At 37.1% G+C, this 27582-nt stretch overlaps 3 protein-coding genes and 1 non-coding gene across 6 annotated transcripts; 2 read left to right on the top strand and 2 right to left on the bottom strand.

The window, feature by feature from the left end:
• The first annotated feature begins 789 nt into the window (after nt 1-789).
• On the top strand, nt 790-7682 carry LOC147539198 (casein kinase 1-like protein 1). The gene is made up of 14 exons (XM_086642093.1): nt 790-1608; nt 1709-1749; nt 3064-3133; nt 3242-3390; nt 3469-3564; nt 3665-3735; nt 4910-4971; nt 5153-5216; nt 5302-5386; nt 5484-5610; nt 5697-5779; nt 5858-5921; nt 6163-6293; nt 6922-7682. Exons 1-14 carry the CDS (start codon nt 1533-1535, stop codon nt 7210-7212), a joined length of 1410 nt encoding a protein of 469 aa, XP_086498219.1. The 5' UTR covers nt 790-1532; the 3' UTR covers nt 7213-7682.
• A 3159-nt stretch (nt 7683-10841) lies between these two features.
• On the top strand, nt 10842-10915 carry TRNAV-AAC (transfer RNA valine (anticodon AAC)). Its single transcript has one exon. It is a non-coding gene; the product is annotated as a tRNA-Val (tRNA).
• Nucleotides 10916-12491: 1576 nt separating this feature from the next.
• On the bottom strand, nt 12492-13131 carry LOC147539196 (uncharacterized). The gene is made up of 2 exons (XM_086643085.1): nt 12848-13131; nt 12492-12570 (listed from the first exon to the last, which is right to left on the bottom strand). The coding sequence occupies exons 1-2, from the start codon at nt 13129-13131 to the stop codon at nt 12492-12494; spliced, it is 363 nt and encodes a 120-aa protein (XP_086499211.1).
• A 1450-nt stretch (nt 13132-14581) lies between these two features.
• Nucleotides 14582-18132, bottom strand: LOC147539195 (eukaryotic initiation factor 4A-14-like). Of its 3 annotated transcripts, none has more exons than XM_086638991.1 (5): nt 17904-18132; nt 16641-16713; nt 16400-16506; nt 15671-16101; nt 14582-15548 (listed from the first exon to the last, which is right to left on the bottom strand). In XM_086638991.1, the coding sequence occupies exons 2-5, from the start codon at nt 16706-16708 to the stop codon at nt 14913-14915; spliced, it is 1242 nt and encodes a 413-aa protein (XP_086495117.1). In that variant the 5' UTR covers nt 16709-16713; nt 17904-18132; the 3' UTR covers nt 14582-14912. The 3 variants fall into 3 exon arrangements, with proteins under 3 accessions (XP_086495117.1, XP_086495119.1, XP_086495118.1); XM_086638993.1 differs by having other exon boundaries at nt 17974-18132; XM_086638992.1 differs by having other exon boundaries at nt 17992-18129.
• Nucleotides 18133-27582: the final 9450 nt, after the last annotated feature.

The raw sequence follows: 27582 nt of genomic DNA, 5'->3' as shown, positions 1-27582 counted from the left end.
ATACTAAGACACAATCCTTAGTTATTTGTAGATACTTAAGGATGTTTTAGTCGCAGCCCAGTGTGTCTCACCTGGATTTGATTGGTATATACTACAATACTCAAATCATATTAGACATCATGGCTAGTCCAGATCATAACATATATACATGATTGATTCTAAGATATTAGAGAAACTAACCAAAGCAACCCGACATACAAAAGTTTTGATCACGAAACCTGTGTCCCTTGCCAATAAATGAGGTATTAAGACATATCACAACTCATTGTTCTGCCAAAGGTACGTTTATTACCTCAAGAGAAATTAATGTCTTTACAGGTGGCGACGATTCTTTGAGTTCTTATACTCATTAGCCTCTCTTCATTCCGCCAAGGAATGGGGAGACTCATGCTGAGGAAAATATTGGTCAGCTTTGACCTGTCAAGAAGTCAACAAACTGACGAGGTTCATATGTACCAACGCCCACATGCACACGAGCAAACCCTTAGTAGAGTTACTAACGGGTGAATCTGACGTAGCTATACTACCTTAGCCCAACTCTTGCTAGAGAGATTGTTGGAAGGTCAATACTGGTCCCCTAGATACCTTGAACCCTGCTCTGGATTAAACGTAAACAAATAGGTGAATTCGAGTATCTCTGCCCCTGATCCCTTCTTTGGCAAAAAAACAGGGTAAGAAGGATTGTTGGAGTGATCTTGTCACCTTGAGCTCTGCTCTTCCTAAAAGAAAGCGAAAAGGTGGATCTGAATTAGTTTCGTCCCTAAGCCATGCTCTGGTCAAAGAAGTAGTAGGAAAGTTTGCGGAAAGTAACCCAACACCTTAAGCTCTATGCTCTGCCTAAGAGCATGGTAGTCGGGCGGAGGGTAAGATAGTACTAAAGATTTGCGTTCTAGGGGCCTAAACCCTAATTAATCCAGTTCTATTTATTTATACTCAATTTTCATAAATTTTGGATCTATACTTTTTCGTGAGATCGAACCTGGAACCTTCGAGTGTGTGTGAAGCGTCAAACCACTGAACCAGGAGATGGTGGATGAAGTTAATCTCAATTGAGGGGGCAGAAAATAACCCAAAGTATAATATCCTCCGTTCTTTTATGAAAGTCCGCTTGAAAACAGATCAAGTGGTTTTATTTGACGATAGAAGATGGTCCCATGACTCTCTCTCTCTCTCTTCGTTTTTCTCTCTCTACCCTCTTCTTCATCCAAAACTTCTCTTTTTCGTAGATACCCAAAACCCTAGATCTCTCTTTCAATCTTTCTCTCCTTCCATTTTCAAACTCTAATTTTTCTATCACTCTAAACGCTTCATTTTTGTCTTCTATTTGTTTCAATTTCTCCCTCAATCTTGTATTTGAGTCGATGTAAAATGGGAATCGACCGTGTAATGTTATTAATTTCGGATTGTTTTCTAGGTTACACCAACTCAAACTTTCCTGTTCATTTTGATTTGTTTTAGGGTTAGATAGATTAGGGTTAGTATTTCAAGTTAGGGATTCGATTTTTAATTTTGATTTTTTGAGTCCTTTTGTGATGGAACCTCGTGTCGGTAACAAATTTCGCCTTGGTCGTAAGATCGGTAGCGGATCGTTTGGGGAGATCTATTTAGGTTTGTTCATTTTTTTTTTATTGAATTGATTTCGTTATTAGCTTTTGTTTGCATTTTTTGAATGTCAGATTGATTAATGAAAATGGGTTTGTTTTAACAGGTACTAATATTCAAACGAATGAAGAAGTTGCTATTAAGCTTGTAAGTATCTTTTCAATTAATATTTATTGTTCCCATTCATATAAAAATCCGAACTTTTTTTTATTTGAGAAATTCTTTGATGTGTATATGTTATTAGGGTTCTTCAATTAGCCCATTAGGTTATGTATTGTGTGATTTTTCCAGCTTCTGTTCTACTTTTTTTTTCAATATTAAGATATGGGTACTTGTTGTCTATGAGTCCACATGGATATTTTATCTAATTTTCGTCGAGTTGTGTCAGTCATGACTCCTGAATCATGAATTATTAATTATTTTTGCTACAGGCATCCCATTATTAAGTGCATATGTTTAAAGAACTGAATTTGCAAAATGCGGATTTGTAATTATGACTATTTTGATCAATTCCTCGTAAAAATGGTATTTGTTGTACAATTGTTCTAAATTTTTTGTATCAGTAAAAATCCTCATTTCTTATCAAATTAAGTTATCCTTGTTGAGTTATGACCATAAATACAAATTAGGGGAAAAATAATCTCGTTTAATGACTCGTGGAAATCTTCCATTCCAATTTATTGTAGTTATAGAGGGTCTCTATTATACTATAAGATTAGGATATTGGTATCATTGTTGGAAATTTAATTTCTTGCAGAATGTACTGTGTGTTTGGTGTGTTTGGTATGTGTGTATGTGTGTTTGCGTTTGTGTATAATCCCAAGAAGAAGATAACAACATTAGATGACCTTATGAAGATAAAAACAGGAGTGTATCTTAGTGAACCTGGACTCTCCGGCGTGGAGGAACGTCTACTCCGTTAGGTATCTGGTTACCATACCAAGTATGGTACAATACAATGATCAAAAGTATGGTACAATACAATGGAAGATGACCATGCATATACATGTGGTAGAGTCTAGCATATGTGGACAGAGTAAACAGAAGAATTAGATTTAGAATCTCTGAGATTTGGGTACTTGTTTCTTAGTCAATTAACTTGTATTTAAGATTGTAAGTTTTATATTTGTTGTTTGTTTGTTTTTTTGGAAAAGTAGAAGTTTTCCTTTTGATTTGCTGGTACCTACCAGTTATGGTCACTCAAATCAGTTTAGATTTGGTTTTCTGGGATAACATGCTTCTCTATATATTTGCATCAGCATATATCGTTTACGTTGGTCACTGTCAAAACTTTTCTTCTATTTGTTTGGTGTCGTCAAGTGTGTCACTGCATCGACATACATTGTACAATGAATAGTGATAGCTTTCTCTAAATATAACATATGTTTGCATTAGTTGCTCTTTCGTGTGGGTATTAGATACCATCCTTATCTGACGACTATGAAATTGTTTTCTTTTCAGGAAAATGTAAAGACAAAGCACCCTCAATTGTTATACGAATCGAAGTTATATAGACTTCTACAAGGAGGAAGTAATGATCACTACTTTTTTCATATGTTTATATTTTCATATGATACAAGCTATTTTCTTGTCCCAATTAGCATCTTGTGTTCTTGAAATTTCTTTTCTACTTTGGCAGCTGGTATTCCAAATGTTAGATGGTTTGGTGTTGAAGGAGACTATAACGTTCTTGTAATGGATTTACTTGGTCCCAGTCTTGAAGATTTATTCAACTTCTGCAGTAGGAAACTGTCTCTAAAGTCTGTTTTGATGCTTGCAGATCAGATGGTAGGTACTTTGCATCATTTCTTCTCATATTTCTTCTGTTTCAAAGACCTCATTCTGGATTTCTCTTATTATATTCAGATTAATCGAGTTGAATTTATTCATGCCAAATCTTTTCTACATCGAGATATCAAGCCGGACAACTTCCTAATGGGGCTCGGGAGGCGTGCAAATCAGGTTTTTCCCATGAACACTTAGTCCCATAGTTTCTTTCTCATGATTTATAATTTTATTTATTTATTTATGGTGTATAATTTGGTTTTGCTCTTCTGACTAGGTCTATGCCATTGATTTTGGTCTCGCTAAGAAGTACAGAGATACTTCTACACACCAACATATTCCTTATAGGTGCGTAGCTTGAAAACTTGAATTTAATTCTGGTTGTGCTCTTATGTGCAAATCCTGATTACATTCCAGTATTTTAGTAATTTGGACTACTCAAAACCAAGTTTAAACTCTTAATTTGAAAGTATATGTTATTTTTGCATACTATAAAGAAAGCAAGAGGAAGTTTTAGTATGAGGTTATCCTAGACTTGTTGAAAGATATCGGTGAGAAGAATCCAGAAGTCCTCTTTTATTTTTTTATACCTGCTCTAACCTATCATCTAAAAAGACGTGCTAGTGGACAAAAGGCATCAACTATCACTCAAAATAGGTTCTATGTGGCACCAAGGAATGAAATTTCGGTTTCGGTGGAAATTTCGGTCGGTCCAAAAGTGGAAACGTTTCGTAGAAATGTTTCGGTCAGTGTGGAAATCTTACAAATCTACAGAAATGATAGAAATATGATGCAATTATGTATAACAAGATTATTAAACCATAATGAAGCATAAAAATGATGTTTACATTATCTATTAGTTTAGGGAGTATTAACAATTACACAGTTACTTCCGGGGGTAAATTGAATAATTTTTTAGCTATAACACCCAAAAGATAACATTCTTACTAATAATAATTAACAAACTATGTTAGTTTGAGAAGGTATCGTCAATTACGCAGTTATATTAGAGGTGTTACCAAGATAAAATCAATTTAGGCAGTTAAGTCAAGTCGTAAACCATTCAAATAGATTTAAAAACCATGGAAAACATAACATAAAAATCAAAAAAGATCTAAGAGAAATGAAGATGAAAAAGACGAAGAAATGGATATTTTTCTAGTATTAGTTTCTCTGATTTTTTTGCTAGACCTCTACTATGTCGGTCGAAATTTCCATCATGTCGGTGGAAATTTAGATATTTCCCACAACTTCGGTGGAAATTTTGATCATGTCGGTGGAAACTATGCAGGAAATGGTTGTAAGTGTTATTTCGTGCACCTAATCTCATTTTAGGAAACGTTTCGTGAAATTTCGGTGAAATTTCGGGAAGTTTCATTCCTTGTGTGGCACGTAAATAACGTCTCTCTTCTGTCTGTAGCACTTAAAAGAAAATTTACAAATTTAAAAAATAACGCCTCTCTTCTCCGTTACTCTGTAGCACTTAAAATATAATTTACAATTTTTTTTGCAAGTACTGCAGGGAAAATAAGAACCTGACTGGAACTGCACGTTATGCGAGCATGAATACTCACCTGGGCATTGGTGAGTAGTTTAGTCTTAGGATACATACTTATCCTAGACTTCTTACAACAATATCATTTCCTACGCTTTTTATTATCTTGCGCTGTGAACCCCTACAGTTTCAGTTACTTAAAGGGGACCATTTGACTTCATACTATTGTATCATCTGCATTCTTTCCTGACTCGTCTCCAAAATTTGTAGAACAAAGCCGGAGGGACGATTTAGAATCTCTGGGATATGTTCTTATGTATTTCCTAAGAGGAAGGTAGATGCCCGCTAATCTTGTGCTTCTTGTCTCTATCATTTCTATTTCTTCAACTTATTTGACTTTTGTATCCTCCACTTTGTAGTCTTCCCTGGCAAGGACTTAAAGCAGGAACTAAGAAACAGAAATATGAAAAAATCAGCGAAAAGAAAGTTTCCACATCTATCGAGGTAATCAAAGTTCGATAAGACTTATGCTCACCCAGTATGTTTTACATTTCATAATGGGCACATTTTAGATAACTGAGTCTCATTACTTTCTCCTCAGGCTTTATGTCGTGGATATCCTACAGAATTTGCATCATATTTCCACTACTGCCGTTCATTACGGTTCGATGATAAGCCAGATTATGCCTATTTGAAAAGAATATTTCGTGATCTCTTTATTCGTGAAGGTTTGAGTTTATGTAGTTATGTATTTCTCGTATGGGCAGTATTAGGTGGGAAAGGCTATAGCCTCATGTGGTCTTCCTTTTTGCAGGTTTTCAGTTTGATTATGTCTTCGACTGGACGATTCTGAAGTATCAGCAATCACAGATTTCTACTCCCCCTTCACGTGCTATTGTAAGTGTTATAGCTCGATACATTTTTCTTTTTCTTCCAGACTATAAGTGTCTGAACATTCCTTATTTTTTATTTTAGGCTCCATTGGCTGGGCCAAGTGCTGCTGTGGCTCCACCTGTTGCCAATGTTGGCAGACAAGCAGGTAGTTTAATTTCATATCTGTTTCTTTTGTCGGTTCATTTTCTCTTCTCACATGTACAAGTGAATGTAAATTTTCATCTCGGGTACTAGCTCATTATCAATTTGAGAGCATTAATAGAAGTTCATTATTTTGGCCTCTGACAGTACTTTTCTTGATATCCTAAAAAATAAATGATTTTGTTGTTCTTACCATGCTCCGGGTCTAAACATAATGTTGGTGCTGTCTCTGATCACTGTATCAGGTGAAGAAGGAAAACAAACAGGTTGGTCTTCAACAGATCCTTCTCGTAGGAGAGTCACAACTCATGGTGTAAATGCAGGAAGTTTATCTAAGCAAAAAAGTCCTGTAACAAATGAGACTAGAGACCCCATGGTACGTTATTTTGGTTGAAATGACAAGAATTATGAGTGGAGAAACAGTATGTTTTTGCTATAATATTTACTAATTGATGCTCATGAAAAGAACATGTTTCCTAATGTCAAGTAGCAAGTTACCGTGAACGAAGCTCGTGAATTCTTTCTTCCATTAAGTAATTAGGTTAAGCTATCTAACATGGAGTCTGCTAGCATCAGTATCTGACATTGGTACAGGGTGTGTGGTATGGTGAATGGCAGAAAAGCTAGTTAACAGATGCATCTTACTGTCTTAGTTATCACGTCTTACTTATACTTACAAATTATTACGTCCTGATCTACCATATATTATATTTTACAAAAAAAAGTCAATCTGGAGTTCATTGTATACGCTTAGGACAATTGTATACAAGTACTACCATGTTATTACTGGATCTCACATTATACGCGCTGAAGCGACTGATAAGTCGTCTGACATGAGTATATTGACTATCTGGTAGGCACGGGAAAATAGGGAAAAAGTTAAAAGGTGTATGAATATTGTGTAGAGTGAAAGTAATAACACTATCTTTTTTATGTGAATATGATCATCAATGAACATCTTGGTAGATTTAGTTGACTGATTGAAAATTCTTGTCACTATTCAGTTATCTGGCTCAAACTTTTTGGGAAGATCTACTGGTGGCTCATCAAGACGTCCTGCTGTTTCCAGCAGTCGTGATGCATTGGTTGGTAGTGAGTCTGATCCAACTCGTCCTCGAACCACTGAAGGGAGCTCAAGTGCTATGCGCAAGGCTTTAAGTGGGCAGAGAAGTTTGAATGTTGTCTCTTCTGATTCAAAGCATACATCTTCCGGTAGGATGTTGTCAAAGAACTACGAGTCAACTCTGAAGGGTATCGAGTCTCTGAATTTCGACGAGGAGAGACTGCAGTATTAGTTTCTCACTCTACATCTACACCATCCCCTCTATCTCTCTCTCTTGTAAATCATAAGACTTTTACTTTTATTTGCGGGTTGGAGTGTGATTGTTGTTTTCACAGAGTTTATTTCTGAGACAAACTGTGATCTAGAGAAATCAAGGTATTGCTGGATTTAGAAAGGCATCTGCTAATAAAAGAGTTCGAGCAGTGAAAACTCGGCCGAAGAAGAAGATTGTTTTGCCAAGGTAAGCCTTGTTCTTATTCTAGTGTTACTTCCATATTTCATCTGTCTTATCTCTTTGTAAACTGATACTTTTGTAAGAAGAATTATTTCTAGTACTTCTGCAACTATCAAGTGTTTATTATCCATTTCAATCAAATTCTTCTGTGGATTCAAAAATTAAAAACACTTTCGAATGGTAATGGAAAAACAGAACTGACTGCAGAAGGGAGATTGTGTTGTTTTAATGTAATGAATTATGATAAAGGTGTTTGATTCTTTCTAGTACACAGTTACTTAAGAGGGGAGCATATTTTTTTTGTTATTTTTTTTTACAAGGATTACGAGAGCCATTACAAGGCATTTATACATCATGAAGAGATCATGTAAAGATACGTCAAGATTCATGAATTGAATGAGCACGGTATGACATCCGGCCTCTTTTAAGGACCTATATCAACTCTTATAGGTCAACCTAAGGAGTTTAAAGCCCATGTAAATAGATATCTTTGTGGTTCCCCGTTCCCTATTGATCACTTCTTGACAGTAATAACTATTATGTTCTATTTTCCCATTATTTCTCAGTCATCTCTTTTTCTTTTCACTTTAGAAAGCATTTTTTTCTCTTTCTACTCCCTCTTTGTATGGGTTGGACCCGTGTTCTCCCATCTCTTCATTCATTCGAAGTTGTGTATGTTGTTCTAAGTACGATATCGTTTCTTAAGAAAAAAGTCTTAGAAGAACTATTTCGTTGAAAAATCTGATAAAAACATTTTGGTCAGAAGAGATAAAGAGAACAATGAATGGAGGGTCTAGCCATTAGGCAGGGTTCACACAAACATTTTCGCATTTTCTTCGCCACTCCCAAATCACATGTATGCTAAGAGCATCTCCAATGGTTGGCACCAAAAGAATCACTAAAAAGGAAACGTTCACCAAATTATATGGTGTTTTTAAATTTTTGAACCTAAAGACAAAATTCTAAAAGTCCCACCGAATCATTATTCATCACGCCGAATTTCATGTTCTTTTTGTCATATTTAATACTCATTTTTTAAAATAAAATAAAATAAAAATTAATTTATTAAAATAGTAATTAGAATTATATGACTTAAATTACAAATTAAGATCATAACGACATTTTATTGTTTTATGTGGACCAAATATAAATATTTTATGGGGACCATTTACAAACATTCGAATGAGTAAAGGGACTAAAAAGGATCAAACAACTTAAAATAAGATGAATTATAAAGGCCAGTGTTTCGAGGAAATCAACAAAGTTTCCGGGACAATGAGTTTTGGGTGAAAACAAACTTTTTTTGTTTCCTCCAAACATTACCCTTTCAATTTTTTATTTTTTCTTCTTCTCCTCTACTTCAACTAGAACTCCGACGACTTCCACCGGATTCCAGCGAGTTCTACCATTAACGCCGGCGACTCTCTCTCTCTCTCTTCGTCTCTTTCTCTCTCTCTTCATCTCTTTCTCTCTCTCTTTTCATCCCTTTCTCTCTCACCCATTTGTAAAAATTGTTAGAAATCACATAATTTTCAAATAGCATAAATTAAAAAGATTCAACAATTCTAGTCGAATCATATAAACAAATTCATCTAGCTTCAAGCAATCTTTATTTTTCAAAATGTCATCAACTTCGGAAGAGGACAACAATTCTCTAACCCATATAATAACTATCCATATTCCTAAAGAGTTTTAGAAAACCCTAGTTGGGAATTATTTGACATACCTCATTCAACCAGAAATCTTCATTAGTTTTGTTGGTGATCAAATTTCCAGTCCAATTATGAGCAAGTTCATGAGCAACAACCTGGGCACCACTTGCATCTCCTTTGATCACAGTAGGTGTTAAAAACACCATTCTTGGATTTTCCATTCCTTCATAAGGAAAACTTGGAGGGAAAACAAGCTATTCAAATCTTTCCCACTCATATCCCCCAAATAGTTTCTCTCCTTGTCTAATCATCTCTTCTGTTCCTGCAAATTCTCTTGCAGCTAAATCAAGAACACTTGGCACTGGTTCAGCATGAACCCTAACTCTTGGTCTAACTTCTCTAAACCGTAATTCCCCAACTGCGAAAGCAAACAAGTATGGAGGAATTGGTTGTTCCATCACGAATTCTTCCACTACCCTTCCTTCAGCACACCATAAAGAATCCTCACAAGCCATGGCTGCCTCCCCAGTCACCGGAGGACGGCGTTATGCTGGCGACTTCTGAGGTGCGTTTGTTTGCGTTTTTTTAGTTTTGCGCCGTCTTTCTCGAAAATTTTTCTGCTTTCCCCAAAGCGGTGGCCATTATAAATTGAAAAACGAGGGGTCACCATCCCACCGTTTTGGTGGGATGAAGCCGGAGGAAAACTCAGATTTGTAACCGGTTAGAGAATTGCTTTCTCCAAAATGATTTTCCGAGTTGTTATCCACCATAGATTTTTCCTCCTTCCTTCTTTCAATATATTTGTTCTTCCAGTAATGAATAACATGTTATGACGGCATTGATTTTTTATTAATCCGATTTGATGAAGAAGTTATTAATGAAGAAGAAGATGAAGAAATTATTGATGCACTAACATTATCGACCTTTTTCACTTCGATTAATCAGATTTTAATCGTTATTGTTTCGCCTCACTTCATGATGAAGAAGGATTGACTATTGATGTCCAAATACAATACATACCGGAAGGAATAGATTCGAGATCTTCAACATCAGATGAAGAAGATGACGATGATGAGTAATGATAAATTGTTTTCTTCATTGAAGATTATTCTTATAGGTTATATATGGAGAGACAGAGTCGGAGAATTGGAGGTCTAAGCAGAAGGATTCAAGTTTTTGGTGGTGCTCGGTTTTCCATTGACGAAGACGGTTTTCCAGTGACGACTTCGGTTTTCCGGTGACAACGACGGTGGTTCTTTAAGTTTTTTCCTATTATTTTGTTTACCTATAGGGTCTCTTAATCTATGATCTTTAAGATCCTTTCATCTTTCTTCTTTCTTATCTTTGTCAGTGTCTAGTCAATTTCTCTCAATACATGAAGCACTTTACATTCGAAGTTTTGCGAACTTACTTATGTAACTCTCAAGTATCTGGCCGAGAGGAATAACATTTTATCACTGTAAATTTGTGATTGTATCACTTATGAATGAAATATGGTTTCGGGGTTTCAAAATATAAAACAGTGACCGACCATATTTAGTGATCTCCAGTGCCGTCGGGTTGGGTTGGCACTGAAAATCACCAAAATTTGGTGATTTCCACTGTCGATGGGATGTTCTTATACTATTAGAAAAATGAAAAATAGCCACAGCTTTTGTCACAATCTTGTATTTCAGTCTCTCTTCTGCTTGTTGGTGCGAGATACACTGTGGTCCAATTACTTCTTTAATGTTTTATTATAAACAATTGTCATCTGGTTTCGTGGTGTAGTTGGTTATCACGTCAGTCTAACACACTGAAGGTCTCCGGTTCGAACCCGGGCGAAGCCATCATTTTTTTCTACTTTTTCTTGGAGGGAACGGTTTTTCAACTTTCTATCTATCTCATGTAACTTGCATATGCAAATGCAGGGATTTTTTCTAAAAGGTCGGCATACTTTAAAGTGTATGACTCCGTATCTCGAACCCTTGACCTAGAAGGTGGAAAACAATTTAGTAACCACTCAAACCAAAGGTTATTGACCCTTGGTAAGGGTTTTCTAACCTTCTCGGGCATATCAGGAAATAGTGTTTCATGACACTAACATGCTTATTTAATATGTATATATACGCGATATGCCGTTATATATAGCCAAAAAGGATTATACTTGGCCGATTGGCTCTTACACACTGCGAAATGAACGAAAGGAGAAAAGGAATATTCTAAGTGAAAATTCATAGACTATATCCGTCTGCAAGAAGGTCCAAATTCTACTTAAGAATCCTTCATTATTTAGTTATGAACTCTTCAGGAGCTCAATAAACAATTTATCCATGATTGAAAACTATATTAGCATCACTCTTAAGCATATTTTGAATGCAAAAAATGTGCAAATCAACAAGATGATCTACAGAAAGGGAACTGCAGTAAAGGAGAGTTGTTTATGTTTGTGTTTATACAATCATCGAAGCAGCACCTGATCTTTCGTTCTTCCTTTCTTCGATCCTTAGAACAACTTTGTAAACCTGATTCAAGCAGAAGAATAGAAACATTAAAACTATTATCATGTTTATATGGCGATTTCTGTTTATATGGGAAGAAAAATGATATGCAACTATTATACAAAAGCAGTTTAGAAGTTCCATACATATATGAAAAGAAATTGAAGAAAGAATCTAAAAAGACAACAAAGAAGGTAAAATCGAGAGGGCGTTCCGTTGTACTCGACTTAGGCTTGGGAGATATCTGTGTTCCGACAAAAAAATTATTTGATAGACAAAATCCCACCTAAAATTTTCTTTTAATAGTCAATTATCAATACCCAGATGGCCAGACCTATCTTTGGTGAATGAGAACTGCGATTTTCTTAAGTTGCTTCTCTCTAAATGCCATGTATGTTTAGTTACCTAATGTCCTAACTGAGAAAACCTAACAAGAATCTTTAGCAACAAAACAGCACATCCTACGTTTAGCTTCCCAATGACAAATTAGTTCTAGAGGTTTCTTATTCAACTTGCAACAAGCACAATAATCGTAATACCAACACTTGCAAGTGAATTTACTCTGTAGGAACATTTTTATCTCGAACTAGATATTTAGACTAGCATGGGAATTATCAAAACATTGTTTTGTTGGTAAGAAAAGCTACCAACAATCTATCGACACTGCCACTTTTTGAAAACATATATGTACATTTCAGAATTGTTCCATGAACTTTAGATACATAAAGAGCAAGAAGTTTGGTTCTAAACGGATTCTAACACAGATTGTGCATTAGCTACTTACGAATATAGACTGAAATTAACATGGAAAACGACTGAAAAACTTCACGAAAAACCAAGATTGAATATGGTTAACCGGGGGATGTGAAAGAGTTTATCAAAGTATAGGAGTTAAACCATAATTCCCCCTCTAAAAGATAAGCTTTCAATAACACCAATACCTAAAAGCTGATAAAATCACAGAATCAAGATTTTCAATTGCCAAGAAAACAGCAATGAAATATCTGAAATCCCACCACAGAAACAACTCAAATTCACAAATAAAAGCTGATAAAATCACAGAATCAACATTTTCATCAGGAACATGTCATAAAGATCAATTAGGGTACCATCTCAATGAATCCAAATATGATCAAAAGAAACAGATCTAAACCATCATCACCAAAGATAGCAATAACCTACCCATACACCATAATCAAAGATTTTGATGATATCAGATTCAAATTTCACACAGGAATTTTAACAAACAAATAATGAGTGAAATTGAGATAATAGGATTACCTATCTTTAAGCCATCTGAAACTCTTCCTAATTGATCCTTTCATCTTTCCTTCAACAGCATAAACTTTATAACTAGCAACCCTTTTCTTTCTCTGCAATTCAGGATCATTAAAACTCCAAGATTTTAAAGAAGACCCACCATTTTTACCTTTCTTCAAGTTATTATCTTTATTACCCATCTCATTTTCTGGTGGAATAGAAGAAGTTGGTCTTGATCCGCCATTACTGTAGATTTCTATCTGATTCCTTCCATCCCCACATGACTGAGATCTGAATTCATCCATGAAATTTAAAAGATTAAAAGGTTTCTTTCTTCACTGAAAGGGAAGTTGGGTTTGATTTTTCTTCAACTTCTCTGTCTGAATTGGGAACAGCTCAACTTGTTGTTTCTTTAATGGCTTCTTAGTTGTGCCCCCTCTTGTGGGGTTTATCAAAATTTACTGTCACAGTTGTTTCTGAACTGTCAACTAAATCAATTATCAATTTAGTTGAGTAATAAAGATTACTTCTTTAAGTTCAAGAATTTAGTGAAAGTGCTTGTTTAGAAATATCTTTTTTTTTTTGCAAAAGAAATAAAATTGCATTGATTAAAAAAAATAAAAAATCTAAAGATATTTTTTTATTGCAGTAAAATATTTGTTTAATGCAGTAAATTAATAGTTTTTTGCAAGAATGAATATAGTCATACAAAAAATATTTTGTGAATGCTAAAATTTGTAAATTAAAAATTTTTTATATTTTATGTTAATATTGTACATATGAATAAGTAGATTTGATAGTTCACAAAATTTAGTAGTTTTTGTGTTTTAGTGGGTAATTATGAAGTTTCGTCACCTAGATTTTTTTTTTTCTGATCCACTAATCAATGATGGCAGAGTTTTCTTTTCAATTGAAGATTCAATAGAAGTAGAGATAATATTGGTAACTTTTAATTTGAAATGTTAAGTTTAAGATGTTATAATTTGACATCGTTTGAGAAAGTACACACTTGTGTTATAAGTACGGTCTCCCATTTTAGTATACTTGAATCATTCACTACCAAAAAGACAACTCACGATTATTAGATATTTATTATTTAAAACATGTCAATGTTATAAACTTGGGAATTTGGAAGATGTCTAAGAGACCAAGTCACATTCTTTTTCAAGGTTATATCAACAAAATCTTTCTTCCATCCGTTTTCACAAACCCAAACATTTCTTGACCCATTGAGAAGGACATTTCCATTTGTTTGTTCCTTTTTATTGTTGAGAATGTATTATTTTATCACAAGGAAGACCACCATTTTTTTCATTTAGATAGTGATTTGACCAGGCTTTTCATCTGTAATTAGTAGCTGCCGGCCGATAGGTGCTTTAACCAACTCCAATTGGTCAGGCTCACGGGCTAAAGATGATTTAACGAACTCTAATTGGTCAAGTCATTTCTCCGAGGACCAATAGGGGCCGTTAATATTTTTAGAGTGACCTACGGGCCGAAAGGCGATTTTTAACAGATTCCAATTGGTCAAGTAATTCCTCTCTCGTCGTGGACAGACCAATTGAAACCAACCACATCAGCTTCCTCAGGTCAGCCCCCAAAATCAGGTCATTTAGAATTTCTCTTACCCTTAACAAATAAAGGGGAGATTCATCATCTAGAGAGTAGAGATAGAGACGGGGCCAGTGCCCTGCCATAATTATCAAAATCATGAATTCCTTTCTACATAGGATTCTCTCTTAATAATATAGAAAATTGACAAAACAGATTCAAGATATTAAACTCAACAAATCCAGACTACCACTCACTTAGGTATTGACCAACACTTAAAAGATCAAAAAAAAAAACTCTACCGGCAACAAAATTTGCAACTATGGATACCCACATCAACTGAGTTTCGTCGCAAAATGTGCAGGAATCCATACCACAAGATAGGTGAAGTTTAAATTAAAAAGTAAGAAAAACTAGACACATAAGAAAAGTGCAGAAGATAAATAGTTAATCCTTTCTAAGCAGGAAAATCCGTTTCAGTACCACCATTAAGCAAGAAAGATACCACCTTCATTCTTCATCATCATCATCATACTCACAGAAGATCAGCGACATTTGATGGAAGTTCTTCGACAACCACATTGTAAAACTTCTGGATATCAAAAAGCATTCTCTCGTCATCTTGAGTCACAAAGTTAATGGCGACACCCTTCCTTCCAAATCGACCAGTACGTCCGATACGGTGGAGATAATTTTCGGGCTGGGTAGGAAGATCATAATTTATGACAAGAGAAACTTGTTGGACATCAATACCACGGGCTAGAAGATCAGTGGTGATGAGAACACGGGAGGACCCAGATCGAAATTCACGCATAATGATATCTCTAGTGTTCTGGTCCATGTCTCCGTGAGTAGCAGAGACAGTGTGGTCACGGCTCCTCATTTTGTCGGTCAACCAGTCAACCTTTCGTCGGGTGTTGACGAAAATGACACTCTGAGTAATGGCCAAAGTTTCGTAGAGATCACATAGTGTCTCAAGCTTCCATTCTTCTTTTTCGACATTTACGTAGAATTGCTTTATACCCTCGAGGGTAAGTTCATCACGTTTCACAAGAATCCTCACAGGCTTGTCCATGAACTTCCTTGTGATCTCAAGAGCCTCGGGTGGCATGGTAGCAGAAAACACACCAACTTGAACTTTTGAAGGAAGGAGCTGAAAGATATCATAGATCTGCAAACAGAAGTTGGTTTCAGAAAAATACATCACAAGCTCCAAAAAAGGTGTGCAACAGTAACCTTTCAACAACAATTAAAAGCAGAGATTTGTGAAAGATTAAGGGTTAAGGAGAGAACCTGATCTTTGAAACCTCGGGAAAGCATCTCATCAGCCTCATCCAAAACAAACATCTTGATGGAATCAGAGCGAAGTGATTGTCTTCTTAACATGTCAAAGACACGACCAGGGGTTCCAACGACAACGTGAACACCACTGGAGAGAATGCGCTGATCCTCACGGACACTGGTTCCACCAACACATGCATGGACTTTCACACCAAGATAGTCACCGAGAGCACGCATGACTTTTTCAATTTGTTGTGCAAGTTCACGAGTTGGAGCAAGAACCAAAGCTTGGCATTCAACCACTTGATAATCCAGTTGCTGAAGAATTCCAGAGCAGAAAGTAGCAGTTTTCCCTGTCCCAGATTGTGCCTGTTGAATTACATCAAGTCCCTTGCAGAAGGGCACAATACCTCTCTGCTGAATAGCAGAAGGTTTCTCAAAACCTATAAACGATAATAAAATATAAACTCAATATCTCATAGAAGATGTGTTTACATCAAAAGATAAAATAAGTAACATTTCAATTATCATTTGGGTTTCTACTGCACGAGCTTGGGACAGTTATTAATTACGGTAAATCAAGTAAACAGGATGGTACAGTAAGCACAACAATTGTCACAAGAGAAAATTCTATGTAATACAGAAAAATCCATCCAAGGAATGGCAATCCAACGAGGTTGACCATTACATGGGGCGAGGCAAAGTTAGAAGAAAAAACTTCAAGATATTGAATGAAAATACCATATGCGTAGATGCCCCTCAAAAGGTTCTCGTTCAAACCCATAACATCAAAGCTGTCATGCACCTCGTCATAAGAGGTAAAGAAATCTTGCCCTTCAGTCGAGAGGCTGCTCCAACAAATACAAAAAAAAAAAGTTAATCTATTGTCCATATAGGAGTGCAAGAGGTAATTCAGTGTCAGTACTTGCACAGACTAAAGGAATGAGCAAAACATAATCAAGATACAGATTCAGAAACTTACATTGCACTCATTTTAGTATCATACTGACGAGCATCAAATTGCGTTCCTTCGGGTGCCAATCCTGCCATGATTGCTGAACACAATTTCAAGGAGTGTAAGCTTTTGAAGATTTAAACTAGATAAACGATGGTCTTAAACACATCAATGGTGACAAAATAATCACAACAGTTTCTGCATAAAGTTCATTAAACACATCAAATATCTTATAACATACGTGGACAAGCAAAAACTGGCACACACACACACACACACATATGATTAAATGCACAAGGGACCTTCAACTTCCAAATCAAGTACTCCTAACACCAAAAGGTATTGACTAATAACAACACATTGCAAAGAAAAAAGGGTCAATTTTTTTTATTCATAAACAGAGACAATAATATGGTGGATGTTGTTGTTATGGTAGTGATTCCGATAATCATGTCAATGTGAGGCGGGGGTGGTGGCAATGAAGGAAGTGTTCTATTGGTGGGGTCTAGAAGTGAAACGATGTGGACGTGCACTTATAACACAGTGGATGGTAGTGATTCCAATGACCATGGTGAACAAGTGAGATGGTAGAGGAAGGAGACGTGGGTGTTACATCTGTGGTGTCTTTAAGTGCAACGTTGGTGGACATAAAGTTATAACACAGTAGTGGCAGCGACGATGCATTGGGATGCTGATAATATGCAGTAAGAACCCTCTTTTATTAAAGCTGTCCGACAAAAAGCCTTCTAAAGCAATCTCCTTGAATCCCAAATCAAAGATATCACTTTACTCAATCTAAAACCTTGTGAACAGTCACCACCCTAGATCTAGCATACAAATAAGCACATCTAACCAATGAAAATATCAAAATTACGAGATTATGAAACAATCCCCAAATTTATACAACGGATGAATTCTACTAAAGGAAGTACCTTTATGCAAATTTTCAAAAAAATAATTAATTTTCCTCCTCTTTCAAGCAAATTTAAGTCAAAAAATCAGAAATTTCCACAGAACTCTTCAAAGCTTACAAGATCTAATATGACGATAACAATGTACAGATTCTAAACCTAATTTATCACAGAAATTTCTTTGTAACAGCATAAAAACCTAACTTTAACAACTAAAAAGATCTAAAAAACAAAATTGAAAAGAAAAAAAAATCAAATCCACAAAAGAATTCATTCATAAACATACAAGTACAGATTTCTAGAGCTGCTAAATAAACAAAAGAAAACCCAAAGCTGGAAATTAGTAATAATAGATTAAGATAGGGTGGAGAGATCTTACCGAAAAGATTGAAATCGGAAGAGTATGAGAAAAAGATGATGAGAAAAATAAACTGGCTAGAGAGAGAAACTTATAGATGATTAACTACCTTGAGAGAGATAGAAATAGCTCCTTATATAAAGTTAGGGTTTCCGAAAACTATTTGCGTTTCTAAAAGAGAAACGCAGACGTCGACTAGGAAAAAGATTGAGAATTTCCACATATATGTGCTTTCTTGAATTTCACAAACTCTTATATTCCAAATATACCCCTTTTATTCATTAGGTTTTTTACTTCAACTTTACTAATCCAAATATACCCCTATTATTCATTAGGTTTTTTAGTTCAAATTTGTTAAACTAGGGTATAGCCCGTGTCTGTAGGGCACGAAAATTTCTATATTTCTATTATACAAAATTATCAAACATTTTGGTTTATATCGATATTGAAGTAATAAAAATAATAACCGAGATTATATTGAGATGTTTGAAGGGAGAAAAAAGGAAAGAAAGAAAAATTGTTAGAGAGTTTATAGGGAGTGGGTAGTTATTTTGACGGTTAAATATCTATCTTTTCTAAGACTCTTTAAAAGGAAGGGTCATGATTTACAAAAGAAAATTGGACGATCGAGATTTATAAACCAAAGTTATGACATGGCACAAAAATCTATGTCATTTGTTATATAGATGGCTCGACTTTCGATGCTAACCACAGTCCGAAAAGTGACACAGCCAGCGTCCAGTTGTTTTCACTTTGGGGCATTAAGCGTGCTCTTTCTAGTTTGGGAGGAAACGTTTGCCAGAAAATAAAAAGGGAAATTTTAGGATTGTGGCGCCCGACCTTTCAGTAGGAGAATCAGACGATTTGGAGCGACACGCAGAGCTAGCGGTTTGTTTTGGGATTTAGTTTCAAATACTTATTTCAGATGTTTCAAACGACCCATTGAATAGATCTCGAGAAATAATAGATTTTGATTGGTCACACGTGAAGACGGGACATTGTTTGGTTATCGTTCCGTATTCAGTAGTTTTCTTCGTGATCGAATTAACGAGAGCGTTATATTTCTTCATGGCTAGATGTGGAATGAAAAAGAAAAAGAAAATGTTAAATCGGGAGTCATAAGATGATAACGTGGGTCATAAAAATGAGATGTTTATGAAGTATTTAAAAGTTAACTTAAAATGGATTAAGTAACGCCGCCAGTTTAGAGCATCTCCAATGCAAAACTCAAAAAAAAAACTCAAATTGTCTTATGTGTCAAGGCTTAATTGAGTTTCTCTTTCCTAGATGTCAATGTTAAGATCTTCAATTCAAAAGACATCTCCAATGCAACACTTTAAAAACTTAAAAATAACTTAGGTGTCATTTCCTAGATGGTTAGATTTGCTTTTAATATCGAGTGACCGATTGAGATCCTCAAAAGAAATCTCAAATATTGAGTTTCTTCTTGAAATATCTCAACACTAAATGATGTCACTTCATTTTGGGATCCAAATTGAGTGTTGCATTGGAGAGAGTTTTTTACAAAAAAAATTTAAAAAAAATCTTAAGTGGCACTTTGAATTTTTCAATTTGAGTGTTGCATTGGAGATACTCTTATAAAGTGACACATGTCCGCCAAACACCAGTTACACCCCACGTTCCCATCTTCTAACCCCACTTTAAAACCATCTTAGTTATCCCATTCTAAACCCCCCCCCCCCACAATGAAAAGAATAAAAGGGGTTGCCATGAGTTGGTGGTTTAACTTTTCTTCGTACTCGGTGATCGAAATTGAATGAAATTTCTTCCAGGTAATCCTATTCGACTTGTTCTACATATCTAACGGTTTGGAAATTTCTATTTCTTCTGAATATGGTAGTTATTTGATAGTTATATCAAGAACTGTATAGTTGGGTCTAATGTTTTTGGGTTCATAATTTGAAGTAGTTATTATTTAGTTTATTCAAATGATTTATGTTCAGGATCATGTTTAGGATATTATGGACTATTTCGGGTTATCCATGTATATATAGACGAGATGTTGTCAAATTATTTTTGTGGTCAATTTCAATCTTTGGACTAGTTTTGGAATGAATTGGATTAGAGATGGCTACCCAAACTTTGCTATATTTTACATGAATGGACAGTTTGAGTTATAGACTCATATTATTGGGTTTGTTATATGATTTGTCGGCTTATGGATACTCGGGAATGTAAAATAAAGAGATTGGGAAGTTGGTTGGTTTGTATGCATTTCAGTTATTCAGTGGAACGTCTCAGTGAACTATATAGTGTCGGTAGGACATTCCTAGTATAGTTTCATTCTTTTTATACATCTTGCTCTGCAAGAGGACTCTTGATAGTTATGTAACTATGAAATGACTTTTGCCATATATTTCAGTAGGACTAATGCAATGTAGTAGGGAGCTCGAGGAAAGGTGAAGCTTAGTCAAGAGCACCATTGGAGGCGCAAGAAGAGATAAAACCCTATGAATCTTACTTGGAGCACGGGTATTACCCATTTCACCACTTTATATATATATATATATTATTATTTTTATCGTTCTCTAATTCAAACTATGGCATGATATGATATGATGTGAATGTATGTGACGTGCACTCTATTATGAATGTTTATCTTTTCAAAACAAATTGGTTTTTCTGAAAAATAATCACATGGTTGCGGAATCGCTTGAGCTGTGTGATCGTTTTGTGTGAATTGTAAACACGTGGTGCCGGAATCACTTGAGCTGCGTGTATAACATGGTGTCAGAATCGCTTGAGCTGTGTTACGTGTAATGGTTATTTTTCGACGGGCATTGGTTGGTCCCCTTGTTTATTTTTCAGTTATGGATTAACCATGAATTCATGTCAAGGGTTACACTCGGTGCGTGCGCAGCTATTTGGTAACGATCATTCAAGTTTACCCCAGAATAGAGTCCCAAAGAGAATGAGAGTTGGGGGTATTCCGATCCTTGGAGTGATTAGGGGATCGACCCCACGCCATGTTTGTTTATTTATTCTGCTAAGCCACTGGTGTGTGTGGTTTGCATTCTGTAATGACTTATGGTTGATACTTACAATGTTTTCACCGAAATGAAAGAGGGTGTTTACCCGAGTTTTCTAAATAAGAAAATACTTAATCTCTAAAAGTGGAAACTTGTAAAAGATTGACTTTAAACAGGGTTTACCCTACTTTGAGACGCAAGAACGTTCTTCTCCTCTGGTTGATGGGACCTTTTAGGAGGGCTCTGTTCTTGTAGCTTTGGGAGCCACTCAGATCATTTAATATTATTATGAGTTAATTCCGTTTTGGCCTCCGATTTATGACCAACTCACCGTTTTGACCCCTATAAGTGTCCGGCAGTTCGTTTTGGCCCCAATTTTTTTTTAACCTCCCAATTCTACCCCCATGGCATTTCTGTAATTTTTTTTCCTTTTTATTTGTCCACCTCATCTAACAATTACCACATCACCTGTCCACCTCACCCTTTTCTCCGGCGAAAGGTTGCCGGCCGGAATACAAAATTCCGGCCGGCCACCTTTACAAAAAAAGAAAATTTCTCCCTTTCTCTCTCTTCACGCATATGTTTTGGTATTCTTCGAATGGTTAATGAATTACCTTGCGAGGAAGCGTCGAATCTAGCCGGAGGTAGGACGTGCCTCAGGACGAGATAATAGTATCGCCGTGAGTATATAGCTCTGCTACACGACAATGCTCTTATAGTCGTGTGGGTAAGTCATGGCATATTCTAAACGTATCACTGTTTGGGTGAGATTTACTATTCGATGCGTATTGAGATTACAAGAAAACCCGATAGGCAATGATGACGAAGGGAGAGTTACAGAAGCTTTTATCGGGGTATTACGTGGATCCATGTGTACGCTGCAGTAGTCACACGTTCGATAAGGCGTCGTCTGCCTACGCACTAACAAAGGCCGACCGGCTTTTCCTAGCCGAATAGTAGGTGGCCCCGACTGAAGGCGTATTCAGTTGCGATCTTGGTAAGCTAGAAGAATTATCTTGCTATATTGTCTTGTTTGGTGTGCATTTGTATCGACATAGAATATCTAGTATTGCACTTATTGGACGAGTGTTATAGTTTTCCCTAAGGATGAATCCCTCTGCCATGGAATCAAAAAGCTTTGAGAAAGGTGTATTGCCAATTTCTTCCTTCATCTCTTCCGTCATGTAATGACGGTGGCTTGTTATCAACTCGATCGGTTTGCTCAAGCTGTATCTGAATGGATTGAAAGTCTCCCCCTCTGGTATTATCTTTTTCTCCCCCACTATGTCAACAGTACGGCAATTGTTCTCTTTTTTCCTTCCCTTTCTTTGTTGTTGAGCTTGCTCCCACCTGTTACATAAATTTGAACTATTTATATGTAAGAATAACACTCTTTCATGTAAATTATCTATACTTTAACATAAATTAAAAGAATGGATAAAAATTACTAAAACATTCTCATAAATCATACCTCTTTGACAGAAAGTGTTTTGTTTTTCGACTTTTTAACAGTTTCACCTTCTACATCGGCTGAGATTTCTTTGTTTTTCGATTTCTTAGCAGGGACTACTTCTTCCTCTGATGCTTTCCTTTTTAATGGACTTCTTCTGACTGGTGTAGAATCCTTGGTAGCTTTAGGTGTCATTTTTGACTTTGGTGCCATTGAATTCTCCTGCAACCAAAATTTAAAATGTTCTCATTCTTCAAGAACCCTAGAAACACATTTTATAAGAAATTTCGTGTAATTTATACATTATAAGCAAAAGAATAGTAACATTATGAAACCTAACAACTTAAAAAACATATCAAAACCCTTACAAACTCACAAAATCGGCCAAAACACAATACTAACCCTAACCCCCAAAAAAGAAAGAATCATAAATTTATTGAATAATATCAAAACGATTCTTCATTATCACATAACATTATGGATAATTTATCAAACTGATCCCAAATATTATGATGTATTACTAAGCTTTAAAACTTCAATAATAAGATCAGAACAGAAAAAACCCTAACAATCACACCAAAATCTTACCATAACGATGCAACTGCCTTCTTTATGATGAAAATTTAACATGCAAAATCGTATTTATAAGGGTTTTCACCTGACAGTAACGATGGTTCAAAAAACAAACGACGGAACTAAACGATGAGGGATTTCATCAATACCTTTTCACCTGAACCGGGAATCTCAACCGAAATGTTTAAAGATTAAGAAGGTTGATGAACAACAAGATTTCTTGGCTTTCGATGATGGCGATTCAGAGTTTTCTTTAGGGTTTTTCACCGTTTCGTTTTAGGTAAAAACCCTTTTTTACCTAAAACGTTAAAAGAAGAGAGAGAAAGTTGGGTAGGTAAAAATCTAAAGATCCTATTAATAACCCATAAATCACGGATTTTGTCCGTTACAAAATATTCTCTCACAGCCAACATTTAGATTTCTGGCTTTATTACTTTAGGGACACAGACGTAAATCTTATATGATTTATAAGGTTTTTTTTATCCAATGTGTAAAAGGACTAAATATCCATGTTTTAACAAGATTGGACCCTAAACCTTTTTTTATTATTATTTTGGTCTATATCCCCACGGACCGAAAAGAAAATAATCCGTACAAATCAAGAAATTTAAATAGGACCGACCTAAGGGTCCAAGCCAACGCAAAACGAGCCGGTAGAAGAAAGACGTGTGGCAACGATCAGGCGGCGCTAGGAAACCCTAGCATCCCTTCAACTACTGACCAAGGTCATCAACGGTCCACATTACCCGGTTGCCGGCAGGATAATTAATGAAGAGCTCTAGGAAAGGCGTTTGTTTCCCACTCATAAGAAACCACGCGTCCGCAATAGCTATCGTATGCAGTAACCCAAAAGATCAATGCCGAAAATGCGTCATCAGAGGATCAAATCTGTGACGTCACAGAATCAATCATGGAGAAGAAATTAATTACTTGAGCAGAAGACGAAACGTGTCTTTGGAGAACAAACCACATGTTAAGACAAAATACAGCTGGGTCGGCTCTGGCGAAAATTGCCCTCGATCAGAAAAGGTCTCCACTCAGCAGATACCAATCAGCTCTTGAACAACAATAAAAAGACCGAGCTTCGCGAAACAACTCTGGTCCAGGTAAGACCCGATGAGCTTCACGAAGCAGCTCTGGTACAGGTAATACCTTCGACTTCAAGGTCTTCAAATATTTGAAAAACATACGAGTTACTTCTATTCCTTAGTCTCTTTACTTTCAACTAAGGAGTGGCGGGACTCATGATGATGCACAAAATGTCCAGACGTTGACTAACGTCTAAAGGGTCAAGATCATACCTGAAGTCTCTTGGGTCAATCTGGCTTAAGGCAGCAGGACAGCTGAACACCTGATGGTCCACCATATATTCCCCTAACTGGGAGGTCGGTCGGAAGAAACCAGCTCTGTCGAACGTCCTCAACATGAACAGATCAACCCTGGGTCTTAAAAGGATTAAGGGGGGTCTACACAGGTTCGACCAGTGTCTTACGCCCAGAACTGGGGAGACAGCAGCGCCAAGCGACCTACTGACTTAATCTCGAATCTTCTAGAAAGATCTTAGTCGGCCACACATCTCGAAGTGTTTAAGCCCGATCGGACTTCACGTATCTAAAAGAGGAAACTTCTCCTTTAGAGTCTATCACTCTAGCAAATATCTACAAAGTATACTTGAACTTAGGAACTTTCACTTATCAAAGATCTGGGATAGACTCGAAGAGAAACCCTAGATACGCAAGAGAGGAAACTTCCCTTACGGTTTGACGGCAACCGCCTCGCCACTAATCACAGTCGACTTAACTTCGCCTTTAAAAGGCCTCCCACATCGTCCTTCACAGGACACGATCTCTTCACCGGAAAAAGATCACCAAATACTCAGAGTTCCCTCAACCTGCCCCCTAAAAGGATCGATCAATATTCATTCTTTTACTGCAAAGAGCACCTTGACTGTCTTAAGCGTCGGAGCGGTTTTCAAACCCTTTGCAAGTGTTCCCCCAAGGGAACAGACGAACAGGATTCATGAGCTAGGAGCAAGGAGCACGAGCATGCATCAGGATGGATCGGAGAGCAGAAAAGCAGAAACCAGGGTGGACGCAGAGTTGATCAGAGGAATCTCACCTCTCGTAACATAATAGTCCATCATAACGGAGGCTCACATGCATCAACTCTCGTTTTTATGCTGATAAAATGGAAAGCCATTTTTTGACATCAGCAACGACCAGGGGATCCCGAAGGTAGCCTTGGTAGCGAGAGCAAAAGCCACGACCAGGGACAGGATAGCCTCGATAGCTACGACAACGACCGAGGGCCCTAAGGAGCAATTTTAGTTAAACTAAAACTTTACTCGAGTAAAACTGACCCTTCACCAAGGTCCCAAGGAGAAGTCTTAGTCAAATTGACCGGCCCAAGCCAGCAAATGAGATAGCTCTGATAGCCACAGCTGCAACTAGAGGCCTCGCAAGGAAAAGTCCTAGTTAAACCTGAAAACTTTACTCGAGGAAAACGTGGTCCCCACTGAGGATCCTAAGGAGAAGTCCTAGTTAAACTACAACCCTGGCGAAGGTGACCGGGGGTATAAGGAGAAGTCCTTGCGAAACTATTCATGCTTAGGCTGAGGAAAACAACCCTGGTAGCGAAAGCAACGACCAGGGGCACGGGAGGAGTCCCGGCAAAAACTAGTTGTTCTCAAGCCAACGAAACCACCCCTGACAGCGAAAGCGACGACCAGGGGTCCAAGGAGAAGTCCTAGCTAAACTAGTCGAGCTCAAGCCGACAAAACCAACCTTGACAGCGAAAGCGACGACAAGGGGTCTAAGGAGTAGTCCTCGCTAAACTAGTTGTGCTTAGGCCAACTAAGTCAGCCCTGGTAGCGCAAGCCACAACAAGGGGTAGAAGTCAGGTTCACAAAATATCCGAAACTTTTACGCAAAAGGAGATAGTAAGCCTAGGCCATGATAGAATAGAAACTAACACTTTTGCAGGTACGATCATTCGGAGCATGCGTAGTAAGTTTAAGAAATTGCATTAGTAAGTATAAGACTAATTATACGGACCGCTTGTTTTGTATACATACATATATATTAAAATAAAAAACAGGGAAACACAACTCGACAACAAGCAGCTAAGCATCAGAAGGAGAAGTAGGGGGGCTCCCAACATCCACCGAAGCTCTGATCATGACGGCCAGAAGGCGACCACCCCCACGACGGCGAACCAGGAACCCCACGGCAGAAAAGAGAGTCGGCACAGAGGTGCTTGTGGAAGCAGTCAAGGAGTAGACTAAAGGATAAAGGGGCATGGATGTAAGTAAAGTAGAAAGATGATCGTCGTTCAACAAATCTCGAGGAAGAAGAACATCAACAAAGCCCTCACCAGCTACCTCCATGCAAAAGTGTTCGATGGAAGAATCGTTGCCATTCAGAACCATGTAGAAAGCGACCGTCACGTCACTACCAGGGAGAGTTTCGTTAACCATTAAAAGAGCCATGACGAAATACAAAGGAGCCAGTCGTATTCTCATGCTTATTTATATGGCCGAGGAGCCGCAATAACTGGGCGTGATCAACGAAGAGTCGAGATAAATAGCCACGATTGAGAAATGGGGAACCAACAGACCTGAACGTGGAAAATAGAAAATAAGTGCAAAAGCGTAAAAGCAAAAAGTTAACTCTTTATTAATTCTTAAGAAGGATCTATTACAGAAGAAATTACAAAAAAGGACGCCGAAGCCATTACACACACTCGGGTTTATTACAGAAGAAATTGCAGCAACACCCTCAAAAGTTGAGGGAAAGGAAAACAAACCAAAGAACACGAACGGCTAGAAGAGCAGTCATGCGGTTTGAGAGAAGAAAAGTTGAAAGGCTACCAGGTACCCCCTTTCAAAAGTGCAGTCAAGGCAAGAAGACACCCGAGGACAAAATAACCCTTTTGTCATCATCACCTTGTCCTGTGCACCCTTGTTGGAGGTAGCACCGGTAACCCTACTTCCTTGTCGAACCTACCCAAATGGACATGGGGTTATCACAAGCATTATGGAGAAGTCCACCTTTTACCACGGTCATTATGGAGAAACATTCTTCAAAGCAGGCGATTAGTATGAACTCAAACAAGGGCCTCATCTCTGATCCTTGGTGGAAACGGGAAAAAGAATTAGACAAGCCAGTCAAACGAAAGATTCTTTTGATTTTTCTTTCAAACTCTTGAAAATGAGGAGTTAAAGGACCAAAGAAGGCTATTTATAGTGGAAGGAGATAACCAAGAGACCCCTTGGAAATAGATGAATGGTCATTAGGACAAAGACCAAATGCACCTTGGAAACGTTCGAAAGAATAATGGTCAAGAGACGCGACAGCTCGAGGACAGCAGGTTCGAGGGGATATCAGCGGGTCTCGAGGAAGTGCGTCCTATCTCCGATTAATGAAGCTCCACGCATCCTCGCATGACAGAACGAGTTACTGATAGGCCTAAAATTAGGTCTTTCCCCAAGTGTAGGGGTCAAGTTATAGTATTTAAAATAGGATCGAGTATTGTTCCAAAGGACAAGCTATTTTACCTAAATCTCAAATTAAAAACCCCCTTCGAATTATTGGTTTGATTTGAAAACTACTTAAAGAAAGAAAACAATACTAATAGACTAATAAAAATGAAATTAAGGTGAGAAAAAGGATCTAGGGATTTCGATTTC

This window comes from Eschscholzia californica, unplaced genomic scaffold, assembly GCF_041429995.1.
Source record: "Eschscholzia californica isolate CP2 unplaced genomic scaffold, dmEscCali1.0.p SCAF_5, whole genome shotgun sequence".
NCBI lineage: Eukaryota > Viridiplantae > Streptophyta > Magnoliopsida > Ranunculales > Papaveraceae > Eschscholzia > Eschscholzia californica.
The sequence above is the reverse complement of the archived record's forward strand: the minus strand, read 5'-3'. Positions and strand labels throughout refer to the sequence as shown.